Here is a 26,043-nt window from a genome sequence, read left to right on the forward strand (position 1 = left end):
TTATGTATACTGTTGTGTACCAGAAAACAAGAATGGGTGTGGCAGGCAACTCCTAGGTTGCAAATAACTCTCCGAGCAGACCTACTGACAAGAGCAATAGTACTGTTATGTTAACAACGCCATTAAGCAATAAGCACCATGGAAAAGGGGTGAAGTTCATAAACAAGTCAGTTTTCAGGAATTAACCTGGGCAAGCTCACCAGAGCCACTGCATGAGGCTGATCTTCTCTTGTCAGCTTCCACGTGGAGGCTTTCAAAGGGACAGCCACGCCATCTCTTCTGACGAGTTAAATTATTATACAGGTTTATTTGGATGAGCATATTTTCTTCTGGTGGCAGGACATGAACCCTGGATGAATAGGGGTCATCAAGACTCCAGTGTAGAAAAGAAACCCGAGTTTCACGTCGTCAGTGCTCAGACAGGATGGCAGAGGGGCTGGTTGCAGCCAGTGCCATTCACTTGCTATCTCCTCCTAAGGGGCTCAGCCAAACAGCCCACTGGGCACCACAGAGTGAGCCTTGACTTTTGACTTTTCAGCTCTTGACACCATTTCATGATACCCATTTTGGGCACAGCTCAATCTGAATTATAAAGTAATACGGTGTTGTGGAACTGCATGGAAGAGCGGCTGTGTAAGAGGAGACGTGATGAAGGGAATCCTATGGGAATGAGTTCTGCATGTGAGGGTCCATGTGGCCCTAACACCACCTGCCTTCCAAAATGTTCTGGCATGTCAGACTAAGGAATGCACCTGCAAAACGCAAAATCTAGAAGGGGAGACACAGGCAATCCTCATCTGGGATAGGAACCGAGTTGAACAACAAAGATGATGGAGGGATTGGAGTATCTGTCTTAAAAGAAAAGGCTGAGGGAGCTGGGCCTGTTCAGTCTCAGGGAGAGGTGACTGAGCAGGGAGAGGTCAGAGGAGGGACCAGGTTCTGCTCAGAAGTGCTGAGCAATAGGACAAGAGACAACAGGGCACAAACTGATGCCCAGCAAATTCCACCTGAACTTTACACCACTTGTGACTGGAACAGATTGCCCAGAGAGGCGAACTTCACAGATACTGAAGAACCGTCTGGAGACAATCCTGCACCATATGCTCTGGATGATCCAGCTGTAGCCGGAGCAGATGACAGGCTGTGGTCTCCTCCAGCCCCACCCGTTCTGTCACGCTGAACCCGGTCACACTGCACAAATGGACTACAACTCCCGGCATGCCCCCGGCCGCCGGGCCCCGCCCCCGCCGCGCGCGCGCCCTGTCGAGTGTAAGGTGAGCGCGGGGCAGGCCGGGAATGCGAGTCGGGATTGGCCGGCGCGCGCCCCGCTTTCCAGCGTGCCGGGCAGCAGGAAGCGGCGGCGGTGAAGCGAGAAGCGGCGCGGCGAGGAGCTGCTCCCGGTGAGTCCCCGGCGGAACCGCCTCCCCACCCCTTGGAGCGCCGCGTCGTCGGGCCGCGACCCGGCCGGGAATTGAAAAGGGATCGATTTAATGCGCGCTTTGATGACGTAATAAGGAGTAACGAGGCGGCGGCGCTGCCGGGCGCCAGGCTTGGGCCGGCAGCAGTCAGGTCCCCTCCCGGGACGCCCCGCGGGAGCCCCGTGTCTGCCGGCGCCGCCCGCACCGCGCCCGGGTCCCCCGTGCGCGGCGAGCCCTGGGCGCAGGCCAGGCCTTCCGCCTTCGCCCGCTCCGGGCACTCGGCGGCCGCTCATTGGCTTCTGCGCCCGGGGCGAGCGCTGTCCGCCTCTCGCGATTGGCCAGGGTTCCGCTGACTGACACCGGCGGTCGCCAATGAGGCCGCGGGTGGCCGCGGGGAGCGCGGGCCGCAGCCCGCTGGAGGCGCGCGCGGGTGGCGGGAGCCGCGGGTGGGGCGCTGGCGGCGGGGGCGCCGCCTGGCGGCCGCTGTGCCCACCGTCCCGGCGGGAGTGGCAGCGACCCCGCATCTGCGCTGCGGGGCCGAGGGGCGGCATCGGCATCGAGGCCCGCGCCCCGCCTGAGCTTTGAGGAAAACGTGCGGCAGCGTGCCTGAGGAATTCCTGCTTCTGCAGTGCCCAATCCCGCAGCTCCCCCCTTCCCAAGATGGCGGTGTTGCGGGCACTCCGCGTCAGCTCCTCCGGGTCACCCGGCCGGCCGCAGCGCTGCCCCGCCCGCGCTCTGGGAACCATGTGCGGGAAGCAGGCATCTGGTGCCTGGAATCCAGGGAGTTCCAGATGTAGCCCAGGAGAATAGTAATAATAACATGGTTTCATTGAGGTGGATTTATAAAAGCAGCTCGACGAATCATATGCACGTCTCATGAAGTATGTCCAGGGTTACAAGCTCATAAGCTAAGGCAGTGTTTCCGTGAGTCTTTCAAGGAAATTGCACAGGCAGCTGAAGCGGTCCACTCTCTGTCCCTCAGTTGTGAGCCCACTCCTAGGTGGGAGTTTGGATCACTTCTGTCTTCCTTGCCGCTTTGTTTTCCCAACCATATTTCTCACTCCTTCCTCCAAAGCAGTCATGTTCTCACTGAACATGTGTTGTTTTGTCAGGCCTTTTTGTGCAGTATGACTGAGGTTTTTAAGATGAGAATATCAATGAATGCTGCAACTGCATTTAGTTACACAGTAAATTCACATTTTTTACTAGTTCTGTGTAAATTAATGAACTGTGTAAAATGAATTGTATGTTTCTTACTATGTTTTGTAAGCGTTCTAAGAAAAAATGTTTTATTAGAGTATCTTGTGTTTTCTGGGCTAAGATTACTCTATTATTTTGAGATTTGGGGTGTTTCTTTGAAGATATCCCTACAGTCAGGTTGGAGTAAAGTGGAAATCATGGGAGGTGAAAATCACGAGATTTGGGGGTCACATTTTTGCTTTAAGGCATTATGCTTTTAATTCCAAGTCATCTGCCCTTTTATAATGTGTCAAAAATGGGCAAGAAGAATTAAACTGTGAAGTAGGTAGCTGACACCTTCCCACATTAGACTTTATGTGAAATACCAGATGGGGAAAGAAAGGCAGGAACTTCCTTCTGGCTGTCTGTCTTAGACCCATGATTATAGATGAGGTGAAGAGAATGCAGCTGCAGCATTTGCTCCCTTCCACCTCATCTTCCCCTGCAGGCTCCTCTGCCCACTCGAAGATCCTGACAGTTGTTTCTGGTGTGAGATAAGGAATAAGAAGAATTTCTTAAGGAAGGATTTGCTTTGATATTGGATCTTTGTGTACTGTCAAGCCTCTTCAACAAGATGAGAGATTTAATCCATGAAACAGAGAGCAGCCAACAAGCTCTGAGTAATGTCCAGGTGTAAGGAAAACAAATTACTTATTGGTAGAATTCTTAAGGAAGCAAGAAAGTCATTAACCAGAAGAGAGAATACTAATTAATAAGATGACTATATTACTTGTAACTAATGAACACTAATCCTTTTGCTTGCTAAAATGTAAAATTAGTAAAAAGTTTTTGTAGTTGGGTACTTGATTTGTGGAATTCCACCAGGTGCCCAGGCTTGCAGGACTCTGAAATAAATAATCATTGTCACCTCGAGTGTAGTTATTGGCTGACTGCACACCAGATAATGCATCGGACTTTTGTGGGCAACACTTCTGTGGTTTTCAGTGTAGCAATAGCAGGTAGGACTGGATTTGCTCTACTTATTTCATTCTTTTGGCAAAACAAGTTCTCCATGGGTGCCTTTTTCCTGAGAGACAAGGAGGAGAGTGTTTTGTGTAAACAGGAGCTCCATAATTCTTTTTTTCTGCAGCATTCTAAATGTAAGCCACATTAGTGTGGGAGTTGAAGATGAGCTTTTTTGCATGGTTCTGAAGTAATTTTGCCTGGAGGTGATTTGTGAAGTGCTTTTGTTGAAGCACTTGGATGCTCTCCCGATGCATAAGCGGCAGACTACTTCATGTTACATTGGTACTGAAAGTGAGAAAACAGACCCCATTAAGATCCTTAGAGGTGTCAATGAGGAAGACCCTATGTCACCTGTGTTATTTAATCTCGCACTTGATCCTCTTCTATGTAAATTGGAAACTGATGGTCAAGGGTTCCAACAAGAAGGTTTGAAAGTAACAGTTAGCCATGGCTTTTGCTGATGATTTGGTGCTTTTGAGTGATTCCTGGGACAGTATATGTGGTATACATCTCATCCACAGGCATCAAGTTCTGCTAAACCTCTCCAGGTCTAAAATCCTCTGCAACTCCCACCCCCAGCTATGTTTATTGTGTTAGTAAGGGAGGAAGGGCTGTCAGATTATAAGCATTATGTGTCTCCTTCAAAAGGCTGGCAAATATTGCACTTTACAGAGGAAGAAGTATAAGTAGGATGGATGAGTAAGTTTGACAGCAAATGAAATCCCTGGCAATTGTGGTGCATTCATAAATTGAAAATTGCTGCTCTATTACATTTATATGTGAAGGAAGTAAACATCTTGTGTTCATGAGCTGCAAAACATGACTTAACAGTTTTAAGAACTGTGTGTTAACCAAGTAGAGGGGTGGGATTGCAAGAAGTAACTGTACGAACATTCTGCTGTGGAGTTGACTAAGTAGCTGTGGAGATGTTGCATCCCTGCAGTATTTGCTTTGAGGATGGTGGGTCCCTGCTGAATCTGCAGGATAAAGAAATACCCACTTTGGCTGTTTCTTCTTGTGTCCAAGTAAGACAATATTCCCCATCATTAACTGCCATTTCCTACCTGTCAGCTAACACTGGGTAAAAAACCTGTTAGAAAGACAGTTTTTCCATTGGTTTTATAGTGCTAGCAAAGTGCTAGTTAGGTCACATTTGTGTAATAACCTGACTGCACAGTATTTACTGTGCGGCACTTACTCTCATGCCACATTTGTTTTGCAGACTAGGCTTTTTGCCATGGAAGCTGAGGAAACGATGGAATGTATCCAGGAATTCCCTGAACATTATAAAGTTATTTTGGATAGACTGAATGAACAACGTGAGCAGGACCAGTTTACAGATATCACTCTGATCGTCGATGGTATGTACAGGCCTGAGAACCAACTGGTATTCAGAATTCTGGAAGTTGTGCTGGGATGCTGTTTGAGTTTTCATGGTCAGGTGTCAGACTAGGCTGTGAACAAATTCTTAGTTCTGTACCTTTGTGCAAGTTACTTGCAAAGTTTCATTGTAGTGATTAATAATTTTGCTTCTGTTTTCCCAAACAAGAGATAAAAATATTCTCAGATAGAAGCCCTCTTTGAAACTGCTGTGCTATATTTAATGTGCTAAGGATTCCCAAAACATTGTTCAGATATTTTTCTCTGACTTATCTGACCGCATGCAGAGAACTTCTACAAATACTGTGTCTAAATAAAAAAAACCCACACCTTGAAATAAATATTTACAGTAATTTAACGAGTATAAGGCGGACCGGATTATAAGGTGCACTTCCGGGTGTCAGCAAATTTCCAAACTTTTTCCCATATATAAGGTGCACCGGACTATAAGGTGCACTTTTTTTTTGCAGCGAGGATCTGCCACCGTTTCTCCCCACGCGGCTGCCAGCCACGGCCCTGCCTCCACCCAGCAGCTGTGGCACCATGGCCCCGTATGCACCCGCTGGCCGCAGCCCTGCCGGCTCCCCTCGCAGCTTGTACTTCCGGGTTGGCAAATTTCCCAACCTTGTCCATATATAAGGCGCACTTCTGGGTTTCCTTCAAAATTTTAGTCAAAAGGGTGCCCCTTATAGTCGTGAAATTACTGTACAGTAATTTCACGACTATAAGGCGACCCTTTTGACTAAGATTTTCCCGTGAAACCGGAAGTGCGCCTTATAGTCCGGTGCGCCTTATATGATGGACAAAGTTGCAACATTTGCCACTTTGGAAGTGTGAGTTGTGGGGGAAGCCGGCAGTGCCGCGGCAGCCGGGTGAAGGCGGGCCAGGGGGCCTGTGGCACTGCCCCTCTCAGGTCCAGGTGGTCCCGGGGACCCATGGCTGCTGGGTGAAGGTGGGCCAGGGGGCCCATGGCACTGCCCCTGCCGGGTGGAGGCGGGCCTGGGGGCCAATGGCTGCTGGGTTGAGGCGGGGCCTCAGCCAGAAACCGCGTGGGGGGCAGTGCCTCACTGCAAAAAAAAAAAAAAGTACGCCTTGTAGTCCAGTGAGCCTGGGGAGTGGGGAGTGGCCCCGCAGCAGTGTCAGGATGTGAGGGGAGAGGGGCTCCGTGGGTGGGCCTGCTAGCATCAGGGTAGCTGCCGCGCGGGGTGGGAAAGCCGCTGGAATCAGGGCAGTGGCGGCGCAGGGCAAGCCCGCCGGCATCAGGGCATCTGGAGCACCAGGGAACTCCCAGAGCAGTGGGGCCCCGGGGACACCTCACGGAGCGGCGGCAGGCATGTCCTGGCCCCGGGGACGCTGCACGGAGCGGCGGATACAGGCGGGTCCAGGGGCCCATGGCTGCCAGGTTGAGGCGGAGCCTCGGCCAGCAACTGCGCAGGGGGAGCTGGGGGCGGAGCCTCGCTGCAAAAAAAAAAGTGCGCCTTATAGTCCAGTGCGCCTTATCTGATCTACAAAGTTGCGAATTTTGCTGACTCCCGGGGGGGTGCACCTTATAGTCCGGTGCACCTTATGGTCGTGAAATTACTGTACTTAGAGGGTAGAAGCACACACTTTTTGTAAGTGTTCTAAGGGCATAAGAACTGTTTTAAAAGGATGATGGAAATACAAGTGCTTATTATTTTCTTAGAAAAGGTGGTATGTGGTAGATCACTTAAGTCCGCTTCATGTGCGAAACGTGTTGGAATGGATGAACACTACAGGGAATATGTACAGGCACTGCCCACTAGGACAGACTTAGATAAAGGAGTACCACCCAATCTTTAAAAGGATAGTAGCAACTCACTTGAAGAAAAGTGATCCTACAGAGTCCAGGTTGGAAGGAGGTCAGGAAATGAAGAAAAACAAATATTCTTCAGGACAGCCACAATTTCCCTGACAGCACTTGCCCTTAATGCTTGTTCCTGCTCTGTCCTTACCAAATCCATGTGTTGAACTCAGAGCTGTTTTTGTGTGCAGCTGTGTAGCTCTAATCCATGTTGTTTCCTTTATCACTGAGTCACTGAGCCCTATGAATGTTCATGCCTCCACTAGGGAGAAGAAATACAGACTCTGGAAGACAGAAAGAATAGAGCAGAACCACTTTTTCTGTGGTGTTTATGCTGGTGGTGGTGATAATATACATCAGTCTGTAGGAGCAACAAAAACATGAGACATACAGAGCTGAGCCCAAAACATACCAAAAAAAGCTTGCATAGAAATTGGCCCATAATTCATTTCTTAAATGAGAAACACATTGAGTGAGTGAGTGAGTGAGTCAGTGCGAGTTCTCCAGCTGGTTGAGTTGCAGAGCTTTAGCAAGGTTCTCTGTGAGAAGGGACGAGCCAGCTTCAGTAGGGTCCTATGTTGCAAGAAGAAACAGTATGTACTGCTGTAATAGATGTTTAAACTGGGTGGTCTTTTTTCCTGCATCTGCATTTATTCTGCACTATGAAGGGAGGAAGGCGTTACCCTAAACCAAACTTTCTGTCTTCATTTTCAGGTCACCATTTTAAAGCTCATAAGGCAGTTCTTGCTGCCTGTAGCCAGTTCTTCCATAAATTCTTCCAAGATTTCACTCAGGAGCCTTTGGTGGAGATTGAAGGTAATCTGACTTGTGCAGATAAGAGCATTCAGAGTTGTGCTCAAGCTGGAAGTTATTGTAGCATCCCTGGTACAGGCCAGTGTTTAGGGCTGGAGTAACAGAATGTTAAGATCATCTAGGCCCAATCTCCCCTGCCATGGCAAGGGATCCCTCCCGTACGACCAGGTTGGTTAAGGCTGTAGCCAGCCTGGCCTTGAACATTTGAATATGCTTGGTCGTTGCAGTTAACTTTCTGGATCTTAGTTCTTGAGTTGTTCTGAGACAGCTACCATCACTGGAAAGAAAGTGATCCCTGAAGAAAAATCAAAAAGAGAACAGTATTAAATATATTGGAAGGGAAAATATGAGATTGTGGTGCTTTTTAATCTTTTTTCCCCTTTTTTCCCCTAATACATGGCTAGTGATGGTCAGGCAGACCCTGTACATGTTTTTAGGACTAACAGTACTACACAAAAAGCTTTCCCAGAGAAAAGCCATTTTGGTCAGCTGAAAAAGGCTGTTAGTGATGGCCAATGGCAGATGCCTTGGTTGAGATGCAAGAGCAAGGCAGACATGGAGCAATACTTATATTGTAGGCAGGGAGGAAATGAAATTCCTGAAGCAGCATTTCAGCCTCCAGGAATAGTATTTTTTTATTTAAATCTGTATATTATTGAAAGAGCTTTTTGTCCATCTTATCATTCCTTTTATATTTGTTACAGCAAAACTGCACAGTTGTTCCAGAATCACATATTTCTTTAGTAGATTTTTTTATTGCAACATGAGTGAGGTTTTAACTAGGTGATTATAAAGGTCTCTTCCAACCCAAACCATTTCAGTGGAGCTATTTAAGGGTGTGATCTTTATGAAACTGACAGCTACAGTACTGCGATCAAAATGGTGTGCAGGCAAGTGTGCAAGATTCACTGGGAAGATGAGGCTGTAGAATTGTTAAAGGTAACTTGTTTCTCTTGCCTTATACAGGTGTAAGTAACATGGCATTTCGTCACCTAATTGAGTTCACCTATACAGCAAAGCTAATGGTACAAGGTGAGGAAGAAGCAAATGATGTTTGGAAAGCTGCAGAGTATCTACAGATGCTAGAAGCAATCAAAGCACTTGAAATCAGGTAAGCATATAAGCCTCTTTTTCTTCCCAACACTGAAGGAGTCTCAATAGGGCTTTTGCAAGAGCTGGCTGCCACTATTTTGCAGTGCTGTTTCTTATGCTGGAACCTCCTTAACTTGTATTCTTGTATATTCTATAACTTGTATATTGTATGTTCTTCTGCTGTAACATACATGTCAGAATTACACGAGGTGAAACAAGAATGTCATATTTGTTGGGCTAGAACTCACTGACAAGTGACATGGCTTGTAAATGTTGCTGATGTTGTAGGACTGTGACTCTGTGGTAGCTGATAGTTGGTCTCTGTCTGATGGCCCGCACCTGATTGACAGCTGGCTGTGCAGTGCTAATGTGTCTCTGGTAATCAGATAACATTAACAAGTTTGTGCTGGTGTTTTGATTTTGTGCAGCTTTCTACTGTTTCTGAGAGAATATGCAGTGATCTTAAAACCTCTTGCTGCAAATTAATCTGTCAAGCTTTTTGAATGAATGTAACTGCTGAAATCAGTTTTATCTAGGTTCAGTACTCAATAAAATGTTGCTGCAGCACCTGTTATCCAGTACCAGAAACTGTAATCCATTGCCAAAGCCTAGTTTGAAAAAAGTGGTTGCCATTCCCATCATGTTGTTTTTCATCTCCTTTCTTCCATTTCACTTCCATGAAGGGTTCTCATGTTCTTATTCCTCCTGCATGCTACACTGGTTGCTTTTGGTACGTGATCCAGGAGCTCCTTGCAATGTACCTGTCATCTTGTAGACATCAGAAATCCAGCTAGTCTGTTTTCCTGTGTGTGAACAGACTAAGGTGCCATTTATAAACTGTTGCCTGCATTGCATCATTAGTTACACATCTGACAATATGACTTGGAAATACTGGGCAAAGTCTTGTCTCTTGTTACTAGAAAGCCTGGAAGTGATAGGGACTGCATTACATGAAATGATTCATCATGGTGCAGAGGAAGGTTAAAAGCACAGTTTACTCCAGTCAGTCTGTTTGATGGGAAGACAGCCACTTATTTTTGAAACTGATGGTCAGTAGGAAAACCTACAGCACAGTAGTCCTGTGGATCACTTGAAAGCATTGACTCAATCAGCTCTGTCTATGTCTGAGATGCTGTTGCTGTCCGTGACATTTTGGAGGAAGAGGGTTGTGTATGTGTTATTCAGGGTGAACAACACAGAACTGAGGGTTGTGTTTAAGCCCAGAAAACTAAACTAGAATACTCCTTTCAGATCCTAGTGGCTTTTTTAAATGTCATCTGTTAGTAGTGTGCTTTCCTGAACTGTGGGATATGTTAACTCTTGTGTGTATAACCATCGTGTGAAGTCACAGCTAAAGTGTTTTCTGACAAGCTCTAAGTACTCCTTGCAGCTGCACACAGTGCAGAGTTTAAGAGGTGAATGGCATAGGAGGGACTTGAATCTTATTTCTGAGTAGGCAGGCCAAAGAATTTATTATTTTAGAGGAGTTTTCTTTCCAAGTACAGAATTTCACTGAGTTATCTATCAAGAAGAAAAAACAGCTGCTTTGTATCATTCAAGCTGAGCTATTTACTTTAAGTACTTAAAAATGTTTTATCAGCTTTAACAATGTTATTTTACTGTACTAAGGAGTGTAGATTAAGGGCAAATTAGCTTCTGATGTACACACAGATATGTGTTAATCATTCAGCTTTGAGAAACAGCTAAGGGAGTGTTGGATGCAGAACCTCATTACTAGACAGGAGTTACATCACTGTTAAGTGATTTAACCATGTTAATGCAAATGTTTTTCAGGAACAAAGAAAATTCATCACCCTTAGAACCAAATGAAGCACAAGGTAAAAATAAACCAAAAAAGAGGAAGATTGCTGAAACCTCTAATGTTATCACAGAAACACTGCCATCTGCAGAATCAGAGCCTGTTGAAATTGAGGTTGAGATTGCTGAAGGGACAATGAAAGTGGAAGATGACAACATTGAAACCCTTGAAGAAGTAGCTTCTGCAGAGCAATCCATAAAGTACATACAGACAACAGGTACATCAGATGAATCTGCTTTGGCTCTTTTGGCAGATATCACCAGCAAGTATCGCCAGGGAGAGAGAAAATGCCAGATCCAAGAAGAAGGTGATAGTGCAACTGACCCCTCGTGCAAACAGGTAGAAGGTATTGAAATTGTGGAACTTCAGCTGTCACACATGAACAATTTATTCCACTGTGAGAAATGTAACCGTTCATTTAAATTGTTTTACCATTTTAAGGAACACATGAAAACACACTCTACTGAGAATTACAAGTGTGACATATGCAATAAAAGATACCTGCGAGAGAGTGCTTTGAAACAGCACCTCACCTGTTACCACCTTGATGAAGGTGGTGCCAGCAAGAAGCAAAGACCTGGCAAGAAAATACATGTATGCCAGTACTGTGACAAGCAGTTTGACCACTTTGGGCATTTTAAAGAGCACCTTCGGAAGCACACAGGTAAACAGTGCTATAGTCCTGTGCTTGTGGCCTTCATACTAGTATTTTGGACCTTTGCATGTTTTGGGGAAATAGATAATATGCTGAAGAAAATAAATGAGTCCTGAGTGCTAGAAATACTTGTCTTCTAGTTATAACTAAAACGGTTGTATGTCTTCTTGTTTGTTGATGTTTTTATTAGTTTGTGGGGTTTTTTGTTTCCAATTTATGTAAACTTTTGGGAGATTGAGTCAATTAAAAATAGGCACCAAAAACCAGAAACTTAATAAGAAAGCTTCTCTCTCAAGTCTATTAAATTTTAAAAGATTTTTTTCAAAATACTTCCTTAAGGCCTGTCCCCTTCTTCAAAAATACCAAACTGAGGAACTACTTTTATTTTCAAAATTTTCTAGTAAATATTTATGTTGAAATATTATTTAAATCACAGTCTTCTTGGTGGAGTACTGTGTAGAGAGTTTCTTTATCTAACAACTTCTGCGTAAATGCCTATTAGACATAAAATACCCTCATAGAATTATGTTTTGTACCATCTTGTTTAGAAAGTTTTACCCTTGCTCTTGTCTCCTCTCATCTATGACTTGAATCTTCTTGGTTAATTATGCAAAACTCTGAAACTAGCAAAACATTTCTAGTCATTATAGTACACTTTTTTACTGTGAAATCTGCCTCTTTGAAATCTGGGTAGCAAAAATCTTTTGAGTACAAAGTGATTTGTGCTCCTCCTTTTTTTCTTTTTAGTATGGCAGATTATTATTTCTCCATCTCACTGAAAAATCTGCTGAGTGAACAGACACTGAGAATGACACAGATAACTGAATGTAAAATATGGATGGTCTTGATCTTCCAGATGTTTTTGTTTAATATGCCAGTCATAAGTAAAAGTTTAATGGAGGGTAGTATCTCTGTTTCTTTCGCAGCTTGTTATTGTTAAAGCCTTTTAATTAGAATGTCTTAATTTAATTAGAATATATGTGTATGAGGGACTGCTAAGTATTCTTATATGGCTGTCTCCGGTCTATTCCTAATAGTATCCTAAAAGTTCATTTTATAAACAAGCTTTGGGAAGTCCTTATCCCCTGTAAAGCAGGGAGTGTTTCTCCATTATAAGCAATTCAAATACATGCTAGTTAACAAAAACCTATTCAGGCAAAAAAAGGGTGGCTGATAACTAGAGTAATCCAAAATAACTAATATGTTCACTCTTGCAAAAAAGAATTTTCAATTCAAAGCAAGTTAGCATATCACAAGAGGTAGAAAATACCTAATATATATTGATCTAATAAGTATAACATATAGAATTACTTACAGTTTAGCATGTTCAAAAGCCTTAAGCTTAAAATCAAACAGATACCAGCATTTACCTGTGGTCCCCTAAGGAGAATGAAAAAGCTCCCGTTCTATTAAAGGCTTTCTAAATTCTCTGTATAACACTGGTTGAATGCTAAAATGAACTTGAAAAGCTTGTGAGAAAATGTCCTAAAATATTTTATACTGTTGTTGTTCAATCACTATACTAGCACTTACATTAAAATAGCAGTGGAGCAGTAATAGGATGATAAAATGGCTTGGGTTGGAAGGGACCTTAAACTCATTTAGTTCAACCCTCTGGGGCCAAGGGCAGGGTACCTTCCACTAGACCAGGTTGCTGTGAGCCACATCCAGCCTGGCCCTGAACACTTCTCAGGGATGGGACAACCACAGCTTTTCTGGGAAACTTGTTCCAGTGCATAACCACCCTCTGAGAAAATAATTTCTTCCTTATATCTAACCTAAACCTACTCTGTTTCAGCTTAAGGCCATTCCCCCTTTGCCATTATCACTACATTGCCTTATAAAAATCCCCTCTCTAGCCTTTCTTCCTGTAGACTGCCTTTAGGCACTGGAAGGTGCTCTTAGACCTCCCTGAAGCCTTTTCTTCTCCAGGCTGAACAACCCCAATGCTCTCAGCCTGTCTTCACAGCACAGCTACCAGGAGGATCTGCTCCATGATTTTTAGGGCATGGAGGTGACTAGCCTGTAGTTCCCCAGATCTTCCTTATGTCTATCTTTTGAAAGGATTATGCTTCTGCTTTTCCAGTCATATTGAACTTCACCGGACTGCCACACCTCAAATTTTATGGATAGTTGCTTAACAACTTCCTTCACCAACTCTCTGAGGACCAGCAGATGCACGTCATCAGGTCCCATGGACTTCCTTTTTGTGTTTGAATTTGTCCAGGAGCTCTTTGGTCATCCATGCATGCTCTGTAGAATCATAGAATCACTGAATGGTTTCCATCGGTAGGAACCTTGAAGATCATCTAGTTCCGAACCCACTAGCTGCTTGGGCAAAGTGTGATTTTTGACCTGCAAGGCTGATGGCACTTTAGTGTCCTCTCTGCCTTTCCTGTACAGCACTTCAAATATGTAGCATTTTGTAACCATTGAGGGCAATGTTCCCACCATTTAACATTTCTGTAGCTTTTAGGTGTGTAAGTGACACTTAAGTTGCTTGTGAATTTCTTTTGAAAAGCTTATTAGAAGCTTGTAAATATTTCTGAAGATTGTTTTTCCTCTGCAATATCCAATAACTACCGTATGCCTGAAAATGCAGGCTTTTAAACTAGCTAGGATTGATCCTCATGGTATTCACTGAAATGGCTCAGCCTCTTTTGGAGTTCATTATCCATTTGTTTCAGTAGTGGTGCTGGTGCCAGTACCTATACAGATTATTAGACTTTCAGAGGAAACACACTCTTCCAGTTTTTTTTGTAATTTGATTTGCTTGAATGTCATTGTGTTTGTGCATGGTGCAACACCCTTTGTTCATTACCACTTGATGACAGCATAGGACCTTGGATGATAAAAAGACCTGCTTTCAGCTTCCTCTGCTGTTGTCCTTAGCTGGCTTCTATGTTTGATACAATGGTTGAAATGAAGTGGCCAAATTTTTATCTTGCTTGCACCCATTTATGTGCCTCTGTGCTTTCTCTTCAGTGTATTTTGGGGGGAAGTTTGGTACAGGATTTTTTTTTTTTATTTAGTATTGATGCACTGTTACTTCACAATCATTCTGTGCCAGCTTTGTTTTCTGGAGCTCAGTTTCAAGCATAAGCTATTACTTCTGAAAATAAAAGGTTGTATTATTTAAATACTTCCTTCTTTAATATGTTACTTTGTATATTGACTAATCTTAATTCTTTAATTGTAACTATTATCAGGTGAAAAGTGTGAAATAGCTCCTATTTCTTTAAAATATTTTGCCAGAATAGTAACATAATTTCCACAAATACCTTAAAAGCTACTGGTAATTGTTACATTGGTTTTCTTCTAAATGAAAGTTATGACTCTACATCAGTTTTTTGTCCTTTCATATTGAATTTTCATCTCTTTCTGCAGAATAATCCAGTTGGCCACAACTTTACAGTGTATTTATCAACCTAGAGAAGAGAGAGAGAGAGAGGGGAATAAGGGAGGCCTGAAAGACTGGATGATTTTATACACTTAAAAATCTTTGTATCTGTCTTAACAGGTGAAAAACCTTTTGAATGTCCAAACTGCCATGAACGTTTTGCTAGGAATAGCACTCTCAAATGTCACCTTACAGCCTGTCAGTCTGGAGCTGGTGCTAAAAAGGGAAGAAAGAAGCTGTATGAATGTCAGGTGGGTAATGGAAGTAGGTGAGTCTGAGGTCAGTTACCTTCCTCTCCTTCAAGGAGCATGGGAAGACTGAACAGGAGAGGCAATGAGTGGGCTCTAAGAGCTACTTTAGTAAAATAATACTGAATCACGGAATATGCTGAGTTGGACTTGACCCACAAGGATTGAGTCCAACTCCCAGCCTTGCACAGGACACCCCAAGAGTCACACCATGTGCCTGAAAGCATTGTCCAAATGCTTCTTGAACTCTGTCAGGTGTGGTGCTGTGAGCCTGTTCCAGTGCCCAAACACCCTCTGCGTGAAAAGCCTTCTTCTAATATCCAGCCTAAATCTCCCCTGACTCAGCTTCAGGCCAGTGCCTCAGGTCCTGTCACTGGCCACCACAGAAAAGAGATCAGCGCCTGCCCCTCCTCTTCTACAAGGAAGTGGTAGACTTGTTGTAATGTAGTGAGTAGAGTTGTAGTGTTGTAGTGAGGTATTTGGAGTACAATCAAAACATGCAGATAAATTCTCACATCTAAGTATGTCCATTTAAAATAATTGAATTACTGATGTGGAGCCTTATAATACTTAAAATCATAGAGATTCTTGGTCGGCTGCACTTTACTGGTCTTTCTGGTTCCTTTTCAAGGTTCTTGATACACTGACCTATGCCTTTCGCACTTCTAAGCACACTTCACTAAAAGTAAAACCCAAAGTCCAAAATACAAATTATTTATTTACTTTTTTATTCTCTGATACCAAACATAGTGATTTTGTCTGGAAAGTAATTACAATTTATGATGGCGGTCTTGTAGTATTTTTTAAGCAAAATAAATGCTGTAGAGAGTGCTAGGGTACTTAGTCACTATATGTAACTGACATTTGAAAAGCTGTTGAGATTAATCTAACTTCACTTTTAAAGAGCTGATTCACATCATAACTCATTTTCTAAACTTCCTTATCCTCTCACAGATGTTGGAAATGTGGATTTGTGTCCCTTCAGCCTGCAGAAACTGCAGCAATTCTTGGATAAATTTTTAGAACTTTTTTCTCTTTAGAACTAAATTTGAACAAATAATCCTTGTTCACTGAACAAAGAGGAGAAAAAACTGCTTTCTTCATGAGTCCTTTCAGTGCTGTTCAGGTGTGTGCCTTGAATACTGAATTAGATTCTGTGTGGCAAGAACAGTAATTACATGCCTGGGCATTGCTGATAATCATTATCTTTATATATGACAAATTTTGAGTGTTTATCTAAAATTCTAGTATTTTAAAAACTGTATGTGCAATCTCTTTCTGAAATGTGAGCCTGGGGGAAAAAAGGTGTGGCAGTAGTATTACAACACATTTTAGCAAACTTCAGCAGCTATGGAGATGTTTGTCTGACTTCCCAGACCTGCTCTTGATTTAATCCTGTCAGATACTCCCTCCATCATCTTTCTGTGCTGTATGGAAAACTGTGAAAAGATAGAACATTCTGTTTCAAAACTGTTTGCCTACAGCAAAGGGATGTTGAAATGTGTTTTCTCGTTGCTTTCTACAGCCAAACACATTTGCATAGACAAAGACTCCTGAGCCTGTGGGTTTTTACTCCAAGCCTGACTCTACCCTACTCTTCTATCTCCTCTACCCTGCATCTCATTTATTTCTGCAGTCTCTGTGTGTTGTTTTCCAGCTATTTACCTCCAGTGCCAGCTGAAGGGAAGGAAGGGAGCTCATGTGCTTTTATGAAAACAGCATGTCTAGTGTTGAGGCAGTACTTTTGGCTGGGAGAGAATGAGAGGGATGGAGTTCTAAAAGTTGTATCTGTTGAAATCACTCAAGTAGGGTGTTTTTTTAAATCACAAAATGGGAGAGTTCAGCCTAGCCTCAAGATGTCATGAGCAAGTGAAAGTTGCTAAGTTGTTCAGTAGTACTGCTTCTAGAATGTCAGTAAAACAACAGTCTGTACTACACTTTCTTTGCACCCTATTAATGCATAAATGTCTTTCCACCCGAAACTCTAGTTCCAGACATGTATTGATTGGAGTGTGATACCATACGTGAATTTCAGATGAGAAAACTTTCAAATGCTCTACTGACTCATGAATTTTGTAGGTGTCTTATGTATGTGCAACTCAAAATAGCTCACCATTCTTAAGTAAGAATAAATAAATACCAAATCCCCTGTTCACTTGAAGCTTTCTTCTCAACTTTTACCTCTAACATGTATGGTTTTTTTAATCCAAGTAGCAAGAAGCTATACAGTGTGAAGCTATGATCTCAGATAGGTACTGTATTTTGTCCACACTTCTGTTGGCACTGTTTAACACACTGTATCTTTTGTTTCAGGTTTGTAACAGCGTGTTCAACAGCTGGGATCAGTTCAAAGACCACTTGGTAATACACACTGGTGACAAACCCAACCACTGTACCTTATGTGATTTGTGGTTTATGCAAGGCAGTGAGCTGAGAAGGCATCTCAAAGACATGCACAATATTTCAGAACTCCTAGTGACAGAAGAGGTTCTTCCAGTGGAAGGTATGGAAGCTGAACCAGTAACATCAATGACAATAATAGAACAAGTTGAGCAAGTGCATGTCCTACCAGTAATTCAGGTACAAGTGGATCCTGCACAGGTAACTGTGGAACAGATGCACCAGGATCTCATCCAGGACAATCAAGTGAAAGGCACACAGATGGAGGAACTACAGGAACAGGTGCAGATTAGTTACCTGGAAGTTGAACACATTCAGACTGAACAAGGTGCTGAAGTTCATGTGGAGCAGTTACATGTTGAGCACGTAAATCAAATACAGATGGAAGAAGTACAGGCAGAACTTATGGATGGAACAGACCTTGAACAAGTAGAATATCAAAGTGTTGATCAAGGAGAAGCAGAAGAAAAGGATCATAATCAAGTGGATGATGCGGATAAGGAACATAATGAGCAAGCTGAAGATTTAAAAACACAGTTAGTGGACACACAAAATGCAAAAGTGGATGACTAGGACAAATAATGACACTGCAGTTTTAAGAATGAAATACCAAATTATTTTTGTTAACTTTTACATTGGTTTTTGAACCGTCACTGGTCACCTTTCCATATACTGTCCATAGGAAGCTGGACAAGTGGACCAAAATTAGCTTTCTTCATGTACAATTAGACTTCTCTCATATGTGAAAAATACTTCCCCATTCATGTAGTGCCATGGAACAGAAACTACCACAGACACGGACAACTTTGTGAGATTTCTAGCAATGAATAGCTTGTATCATTGTTACACCATTCCTGGGCATAAGTAAAAGTAATTTCACCTCTTTTCCTCTTGCAGTAGAAGCAAAGTCTTGTAAAAATCTGCAGGATGTCTGTGGCAGGAGAATCAGTAAAATCTGAGGGGTTCTGCTGTAAGTGGCAATTACGTACCTGTGAATTTTTGGATCTTAACTTTCAGGCTGGGCTAAAAGCACTGTTGCTGTAGGTCTCTGAGCACAAAAGTCCTGTGCCTTTTCAACACTGAGTGGTTAAATTTCCACAAAGTTTCTAGAGTTTTTGAGAACTTAGTTCTGTAAAAGGCAATGTAGGTAATGTTATAGTGCTTTATATTTTCGCTTGAAATTGCCAGTTACTGATTTTCTTTTTGCATTAAATTTAGAGGCGGGGGGCTGAGGGAGGGAACAGACTTCACTTGGAGACAGCAGGACACTCTAAAAGGAACACTTAAAAATTGGAAAAGTGTGGTAGAGTCTGTGATAAACATGATTTGGAAGAAAGCTACAAGCAGGCTCTTCTTTTATAAATAATCATTTTTTAAAATGAATACGTTTTAACATAAACACAGAGACTTGTGTATATGGTATCAGGTTCTTGGTTTTTTTTAAATGAAATTCTGACACTTGACAAAAAGATGTGCTTCACTTGACAAAAAGATGTGCTAAACATAAAAGTAAAAGCCATAGGTATGAGTGCTAAACTGTGGATTGAAAAGTAGAAGTGTAAATAGTTTAATCAATATTAGAAAATAAAACAATACAAACCATTAAATGTTGCATTATTTGTTTCATCCAATATATTAGGAACTACTGAGTGACTGGCAGTTAAGTGCCAAGTTCCAGTGTTAAGGATCAATCTCATTTTTAATAGGATCAATAGCTTTTTACTATAAAGTTAGATTTGTTTAGAAAATGCTTGTCTATGGTTAAGGATGTTAAGAATGTCTTAATTACTGCTGGAGATTAGAGGTGCTCTGAACTCCTGAAGAAATTTTATTTTCAAAGCCTTAAATGAAGAGAAGAATTTCTGCAAGGACAGTCCCTACTGCTCTTGGTAATACTATAGATCTTAGTTAAAATCAGGTTTTTCTACTCCATCTTCAAATGCGGAACTGTTTCCTTGGATTTGTGCTTTTATTTAGGTTCATTCAATATTACTGTGTTTCATCATAGCCTTTGAGAAACTGTTGCAAAAGAAACATGGATCTCAATTAAAATTTCCAACAATTTGATTAATGTAACTTGCATTCTTTTATTATATTTTGTGTTTTCTGAGATGCAAGTAATCTGCGATGAGGTTCTGTGCAGGGGAAAGGATGTAGCCCAAAGTTAATAATGAGAGTAAATTTTAGGTATTATTCTGCTAAGCAGCTTGTTTCCTGATAACATGGAGGGGACAGGCCTGTTTGCTTAGCTGCCGAGCTCTAAAATTTTTTAGGCATAAATGCATACAGACAAAGTCTGTCTTGGTGGAATTTAAGGAACAATATTACTGTGCATCTGACCAACAAAACTAAATTTTGTGTAGTTTTTTAAGTCGAATGTAAATTGAACATGGCATCGGCAGCAAGGCTGTGGTTGGTAAGCACAGGTGGGCTGGTTCTTGGTTCTGTTTGCCCTCTCCCCTTTTCCACAGCAGCTCATACGGATTTGTAAGACAGGAACGATGCTCTGCTCAGCGTCGTCGCTCCCAATTCCCAGTGAGGCCGGGCGGGAGCACGGTGTTCCTCCTCCCCAGAAGCCTTTCCTCAAGAAATAACTCTGCTACACAGGGCCGTCCACCGTCCCCTGTAACCTCCTTCCCAAATGACCGAAGCCCAAATTCTTGCCGTTTCCCGCAGCAACTGACCCCTCAGGAGAAGGGAAGGTTGCGGGGCAGGGGGAGCTCCCGGGCTGGCCGCCGGGCGGCGGGGAAATGGCGCGGCCGCCGATAGCAGCAAATGGCGGCGCCGGGCCGGGCCCCGGGAAGGGCCCGCGGGGCCGGGGGGAGGCAGCGGGAGGCAGCTGGCTCAGGGAGCTCAATCGAGGGCCGGGGGCTGCCGAAATCCCGCCGGAAGAACTTTGGTAGTTTCAGTAATAGCGCCTCGCTGCTGTTTTACTCTGTGTACTGGCTCGCCTAGAGACGAAAGACACTGGCGAAGTGGAATCACGGAGACGCTGCAAACCCACCTGTGCGCCTTGCTGTGTCACCTGCTCCAGGTGACCTTGCCTTGATCTCCAGAGGCCCCCTCCAAACCTAGAGAACTGCGCGTTTTCCCGGAGAGATTACTGGTGCAGCATCCCTCGTCCTCCTAATTCCAGCCGTCTTCAAACCCCTCAGAGCAACATGAGGCAGGACCTCAGTGTGAGCCCCTGGGTTCCAGTTGTTACTTAAATGCAGATTGTCTGAGGCATACGTGTGTTTTACCCGAGACCCTCTCAGATTTGTGGTTAACTGGAGCCTGAGGCAAAAAACGTTTTGATTCAAAGAAATCTCATCCCCTGTTTGACCTACAAAATACACGACAAACTCCGTGGGAGGAGGAAGGACATACTGCAGTGTTTTCTGGGGTTTGGGTTGTTAATTCCCTGAATAGTGCAGTCCATGTTCCTACAACTTCGTAGAAGGAGCAAACCTGTCGTCAGAGCAAACCTGTCTTTTCAGGACATGCTCCTTTAAGGATGTAGTCTGGCATCTCAGTTCATCTGCACCAAGTAGTTTATTGATATCATGGGTCCTCAAGTGTTCCAGCCTGTTTAGGTGGTCCCAGTTCAGAAAAATTAAAAACTGGTGCTCGTTATCAGAGGGAAAAGAATATTTGCTCATATGTATATTAAAAAAACCATGTGAATTTTAAGAAATGTAATTCTATCAAGGAGAGTCCTAAATTGCATTTTTTTTTTCTTGGACTAAGTCATTTCTTTTAAAATATTTTGTCAGATCTACGGCAGATCTGCTGGGTCTGAGCAATCTCATTAATGGCAATGAGCAAATAATTTGGTTGAGTTTATTTATTGTTCCAGAACTTTTTAATTTTATCATCTAAATTTTTTTGTCATTGCCTTTCATTCAATTATGGTTGTTTTCTAAATAGTACCTTATCCAACAAATCGAGGTGAGGACTTTAGGATTTTAGTTAGTCCTAGATAGTCAGTCTCTTGGGGAATTAGGAAATAAAATACCTGAACATGCCAGTTCTCCTATTCTTACAGTTGATGTTTGGGATCTTTTCAGAGTGTTGTTTTAAAAATTGAAGTTCTGGGGTGTTTAAAAAATGTCCACTTGTGGAGTCCTTAGATTTGCCAGATGAAAAAACAATGATTTTGTGAGCTAACACAGGATCTGCACTTCTGCAAATACAAATAATTCATTATAATGTACTGATTCTGTTTTGAAGGCAGTTAAATTGCACTGGAAGATAACAGGGTTTTTCATACTGCAGCCACATTACAATAAACTGATTTGATGGCCCTTTGCTAAAAAGGATTTTTCTTTGGTTCCTAGAATTTCATGGTAGGATTTTCTGGACTTCACCACTGAGAAAATGCTCTGGAGTGGGGCTACTGCAAGTTCCTACTCCATGAGGCACTGACCCCAGGAAATGCAGCATTGTGGCAGCTGTAGTGCTTTATCTGGGGGAGGTACATGTGACAGAGATGCTTGTAATACACATTCAGAAGTTGCGCTTTGTGGAAAGATTTGGGGTTGTTGCTCTGTTTTAGAGGCCAGGTTATGCCGAGGTGAAAGAACACAACAAAGATCAGCACATGATTTTGAACCATACTGACAAGTTATGGGATTAGGTCCTTATAGCTGAAACATCACAATTTCTTCATGACCTGTTGTAGCCTGCACTGTTGTTCCAAAGTCCTAGAAGTTGGACCTGTTTGCTTCTCTTCATGATATTTACTGTGAGTTGGGAAATAAACTTCAACCTTTGAAATTCTTGGCTAACACTGAAAAAATCCCTAGAATGGCTCTTCTCTGTGTTTGGAAAAAGCCAGTTCTTCATGCATAGACAGCTCTGTCTTAGGACACTTGGCAAATATTGTTTAGCTCAGCCTCTAACTCTTCCTGGGAAGTACCTAAATGGCTTTTATTTTCCCCCTTTTAAATTTTTTTTCAGTGTTTTTAATGGTTACACAGACTAAATAACTCTGCAAGCAGACCATAATGGACCTGAAGATACCGGCCAGTTTTCTGACTTTCTCTCCTGAAGCATGAAACCAAAAATTTCTCATTGCAAGGAAAACAAGTCATCAAGAAAGGTAACTCCAAAATAGAAACCAGCTTGCTTGAAATATAAGAGGAGTATGTCTACTGTGGGAAGTATAGGGTAATATTCACTTTCTTACATTAGTAAAATAAACACAAAATTGCTCAGTACCCTGGCAAATTATTTGGAAACTACTAATATTTTCTAAGAAATTTCACATTTCGGATAGTATCCAAGGATTTTCATTGCTTTCAGCATTAATGCATCATACAAACGTCTCTTCTGGTTGTGAATTGGTATTTTAAGATGCAGAGAGAGTTAGAAATTATACCAGTCCGGATATCTGTAATGAAATCATTGTAAGTGTGGCTGTGCTAGTGATAAATCTTGTTAATGCTGCATGGAGGCAGATCTGCTCTGTGCGGGGAGGATTATTGGGATACTTTTTGCTGGTTGTCATGGCAATCATAAATCCATGCAGCTGTACAGCAGTGCGTTAATCTGTGCATGCAGTGTAATCCAGTTTCCAAATTAGTTTGTCAATTAGGAGCAGATTAATAACAGCTGGATTAAATGGTCTCCATTCACTTCACTGGAAATAGTGTCCAGAGTCCAGCCAATACGACTCTGATCTTCTCAGAAAGACACAGTATTATACCATGATGCAATTTTGTGTTATAGTGGCAGTGTATGACTTGCCTCAGTGTCCCAAGACCCATGCTTTTCAGGTGTCTGTAATTAAATTTTCTCAGTCTGAATTATTATGTAATTTATGTTTTAGAGATTGTATCAGAAGTGTAAGGACTCTTTAGTCCCTCATTAAAATAATCTTGTTATTACACTGTGCAAAATGCATGCTGATACTATCATGACTTTTAAAGCTCTAATTGCGAAATAAGAATATGTTTAATCTGGAAGGAATTTAGAAAACATATTACCTGCAGGGCAGTTAGAGTGTGCTTGAAAACTCATCTGTCTTTGAACTATTCAGGACAACTCCTACTGATGTGACCTCTTTCATTATTTTGCAATACTGTATTATTACTTCCATTTCATTTCCTGTAGCTTGCTGAAATGTGCTTCTGAACTTCAGTGTTTGAGAAAGTTCTCACAAAATCAAGGTGAGCAGGCTCAGTTCATATGTGCAAGGTGGCCTCTTTGAGAGGCTGTGTTTGTGTAAAATGACAGGCCTGTCCTCTACAGCAGGCCTGTAGATAGGGCAGGTTTTGGACAGCACAGTTGAAAAAATCCATTTTTCTTCATCCCACAGGGATTGATTGTGCTGCCAGTTGTCTTCTGTGCCCTGCCAGGCCACCATGAACTGAGCTAATTGTGAGCTGAGGAGCAGCATGCAACTGGGCTTATAATTACAGGAGAATGTAACAGTGCTTCCCATTTTTAGTTTCCTTTTTACACACAACAGAGTGGTGTAAGTTGGGGTTTTCTCACTGGTTACAGGTTCCACAGAATCCTCATTTAGGAGCTTGGTTTCCCAGAACTTAGGTTGAAGAGTCTGTTTCAGCTCATTCCCAAATCCAAAAATTACAGTGTAGGACTGAGCCTGAGGCTCTGATCCTAAATAAAGTTCCACTTCTCTGCCCAAGCATGGTGTAATTGCACCAAAGGAGAGCTGATCACTGAGTAGTCAGTGTTTAATTCCCAATGGCATATTTCCATTGGCATTTAATAGGGAAGTCTTGCTTTGCTCTCAGCAGCGTGCAGGATTGTTTAAGACACCAAAAAGCACAGCTCAGGAGCACAGGGATTTCACTTTTCCAGGTATGTTCAGCATTGCACAGCTGCAGCACCACACTGACATTGAGTGTGGCTGTACATGTTGTATCCCTCTGCTTGGGAGCGAGCACATTGAGCCTGGGCTTCCTTTGCCTGTGCTGCTGCAGCGAGGGCACAGGGCAGCTGCTCTCTCATCATTAAGGGTTTGTGTTTGTAACTGGAACTGCATTTCTGCAGGTGTCACCCAGAGGCTGGAGAGCTGCCCTGAGGCTGGGGGCATCCATGACAGATTGAAAAATGCTCAGATTCTGCAAGGATCAGATTTTGAAAAAAACATCAAAGGAAGGTAGTTCAGAAGTAGTACTAGTGCAAAGTGTCAACTCTTCTGAAGAGTATGAATGGCTAATTTTTGTCTTAATTTGAAGTGTAATCAGCTCTGGAGATTTCTCTTGACAACAGTTCATTTGTGATTAAGATTGACAACTTTTTTCAGAAGTAATGTTTTTCAGAAGTATTTTATTTCAATGTCTTTGTTCTTGTTCTTCCTTGGGGTTTTGGCTTTTGGCTTTTTTGTTGTTGTTTTTAATCACTCATGCTTTTCTGTCCTAACCCCCTTTTGGCTGCTTGATATCACTTGAAACAGCTGATAACCTTGCTAAGTAAAAAAAATTTAAAAATAAAAATTGCAGGTTTCCCTTAAGAATCAAAGAGCAGGGTCACCACTAAGAGCTGGGTTTGGCCTTTTTCCCAGATGTGGATTATATCATCCTCTTTGCTAGTCATTGGTGATCCAGAATCTGATGGTCGTCTGAGAACATGTTTGGTAGAAAAGTAAAAGATTGAAGTTAAGAAATACCTGTAGCCCTACACATGAAATGAAATGTAGATGTTAAGCGCAGTGTATTGAATATTTATGGGAATACATACTGGAGTTGCTGAAACTTCTATCCTTAATAGAACAAACACATTGAAACTGAGGCTTAATTCTTGCTAAATATCACATTACTTTATTCAAGTGTCTTCCATAGACCTGTGCCCATAAGCCTGATGTTGAGAAATTACTTCTTAACTTTGCTTCACGTGAGGGTGTAATAGTTGCATACATAACTTTTGTGTGTAAATTGCTACATGGATCTTCATCACAGTCATTAAATTGCCCTCTCTACAGCTTTCTAGAAATTTGCTTTAATGGTTTTCAATGCTTACAGGAGAGTTGAGCAGTGACAGTGCATTGATAGACTGCATCTGAGTTCCTTCTTCTCGGTTCAGGACAAGGATTCAAATGCACCACTAAGGTCTGTGTTAGGCCTCCAGTCATGACACTATTTTTCAGAAGCTCTTTTTACCTGGGTTCTGTTGGTTTTGTTTGTTTAGTTCAAAAGCATAGAGAACTTGTTTTTGTCCAGATGTACCGGCTTCTGCTGGTACACACTGAAATGACAAATAGCTGCAATATATTTCCCCAGAAATTTTATCCTTCAGAAGTGCTTTGTGAAGTTTGACAGCTTTAGCACTGGGAGTTCACTTTTGGTTTTGGTCTTCCCTAGTCCTCCCAACAGTAAATGTAGCATGGCGTGTGAAAGAGATTTCAGGGCTGTGAACAGGAGATGTCTGTCAAGGCCTCTGAAGTTTTAAAGGTTATTTTGCACTCATGTTCAATTTGTAAAATTTGTACAGTCAAGGTTTACATCTGCTACTATAATTTTCATCGGTGTACAACATTCTGCCAGTAGAGGGGTTGAGAAATGCATTTCAGTACAGAAGTGATATGGACATGCTCAAAAGATGCTGATGTTTTGTCTGATTCTTGGAGTGCAAACACTAGGTCACCCAGTGAAACAACTGGGGAAGGATGAAAAAATACCTCTATTTACAGTATTTTTTATGTGTTAGTTGAACTAATACAGTAATTTCACGATTATAAGGGGCACTGGATTATAAGGCGCACCTCTGGGAGTCAGCAGATTTCGCAACTTTGTACATTATATAAGACACACTGGACTATAAGGCGCACTCTTTTTTTTGC

The 26,043-nt window shown here is 42.4% G+C and overlaps 1 protein-coding gene across 6 annotated transcripts; it reads left to right on the forward strand.

The window, feature by feature from the left end:
• Nucleotides 1-1,297: 1,297 nt before the first annotated feature.
• On the forward strand, nt 1,298-19,319 carry ZNF131 (zinc finger protein 131). Of its 6 annotated transcripts, XM_033086023.1 has the most exons (8): nt 1,298-1,400; nt 4,846-4,984; nt 7,540-7,641; nt 8,605-8,749; nt 10,525-10,888; nt 10,991-11,213; nt 14,725-14,855; nt 17,166-19,319. In XM_033086023.1, exons 2-8 carry the CDS (start codon nt 4,861-4,863, stop codon nt 17,823-17,825), a joined length of 1,749 nt encoding a protein of 582 aa, XP_032941914.1. In that variant the 5' UTR covers nt 1,298-1,400; nt 4,846-4,860; the 3' UTR covers nt 17,826-19,319. The 6 variants fall into 6 exon arrangements, with proteins under 6 accessions (XP_032941914.1, XP_032941908.1, XP_032941913.1 ...); XM_033086017.1 differs by having other exon boundaries at nt 10,525-11,213; XM_033086022.2 differs by lacking the exon at nt 1,298-1,400 and adding an exon at nt 1,966-2,299 and having other exon boundaries at nt 10,525-11,213.
• Nucleotides 19,320-26,043: the final 6,724 nt, after the last annotated feature.

Source organism: Catharus ustulatus, chromosome Z (assembly GCF_009819885.2).
Source record: "Catharus ustulatus isolate bCatUst1 chromosome Z, bCatUst1.pri.v2, whole genome shotgun sequence".
Classification (NCBI taxonomy): domain Eukaryota; kingdom Metazoa; phylum Chordata; class Aves; order Passeriformes; family Turdidae; genus Catharus; species Catharus ustulatus.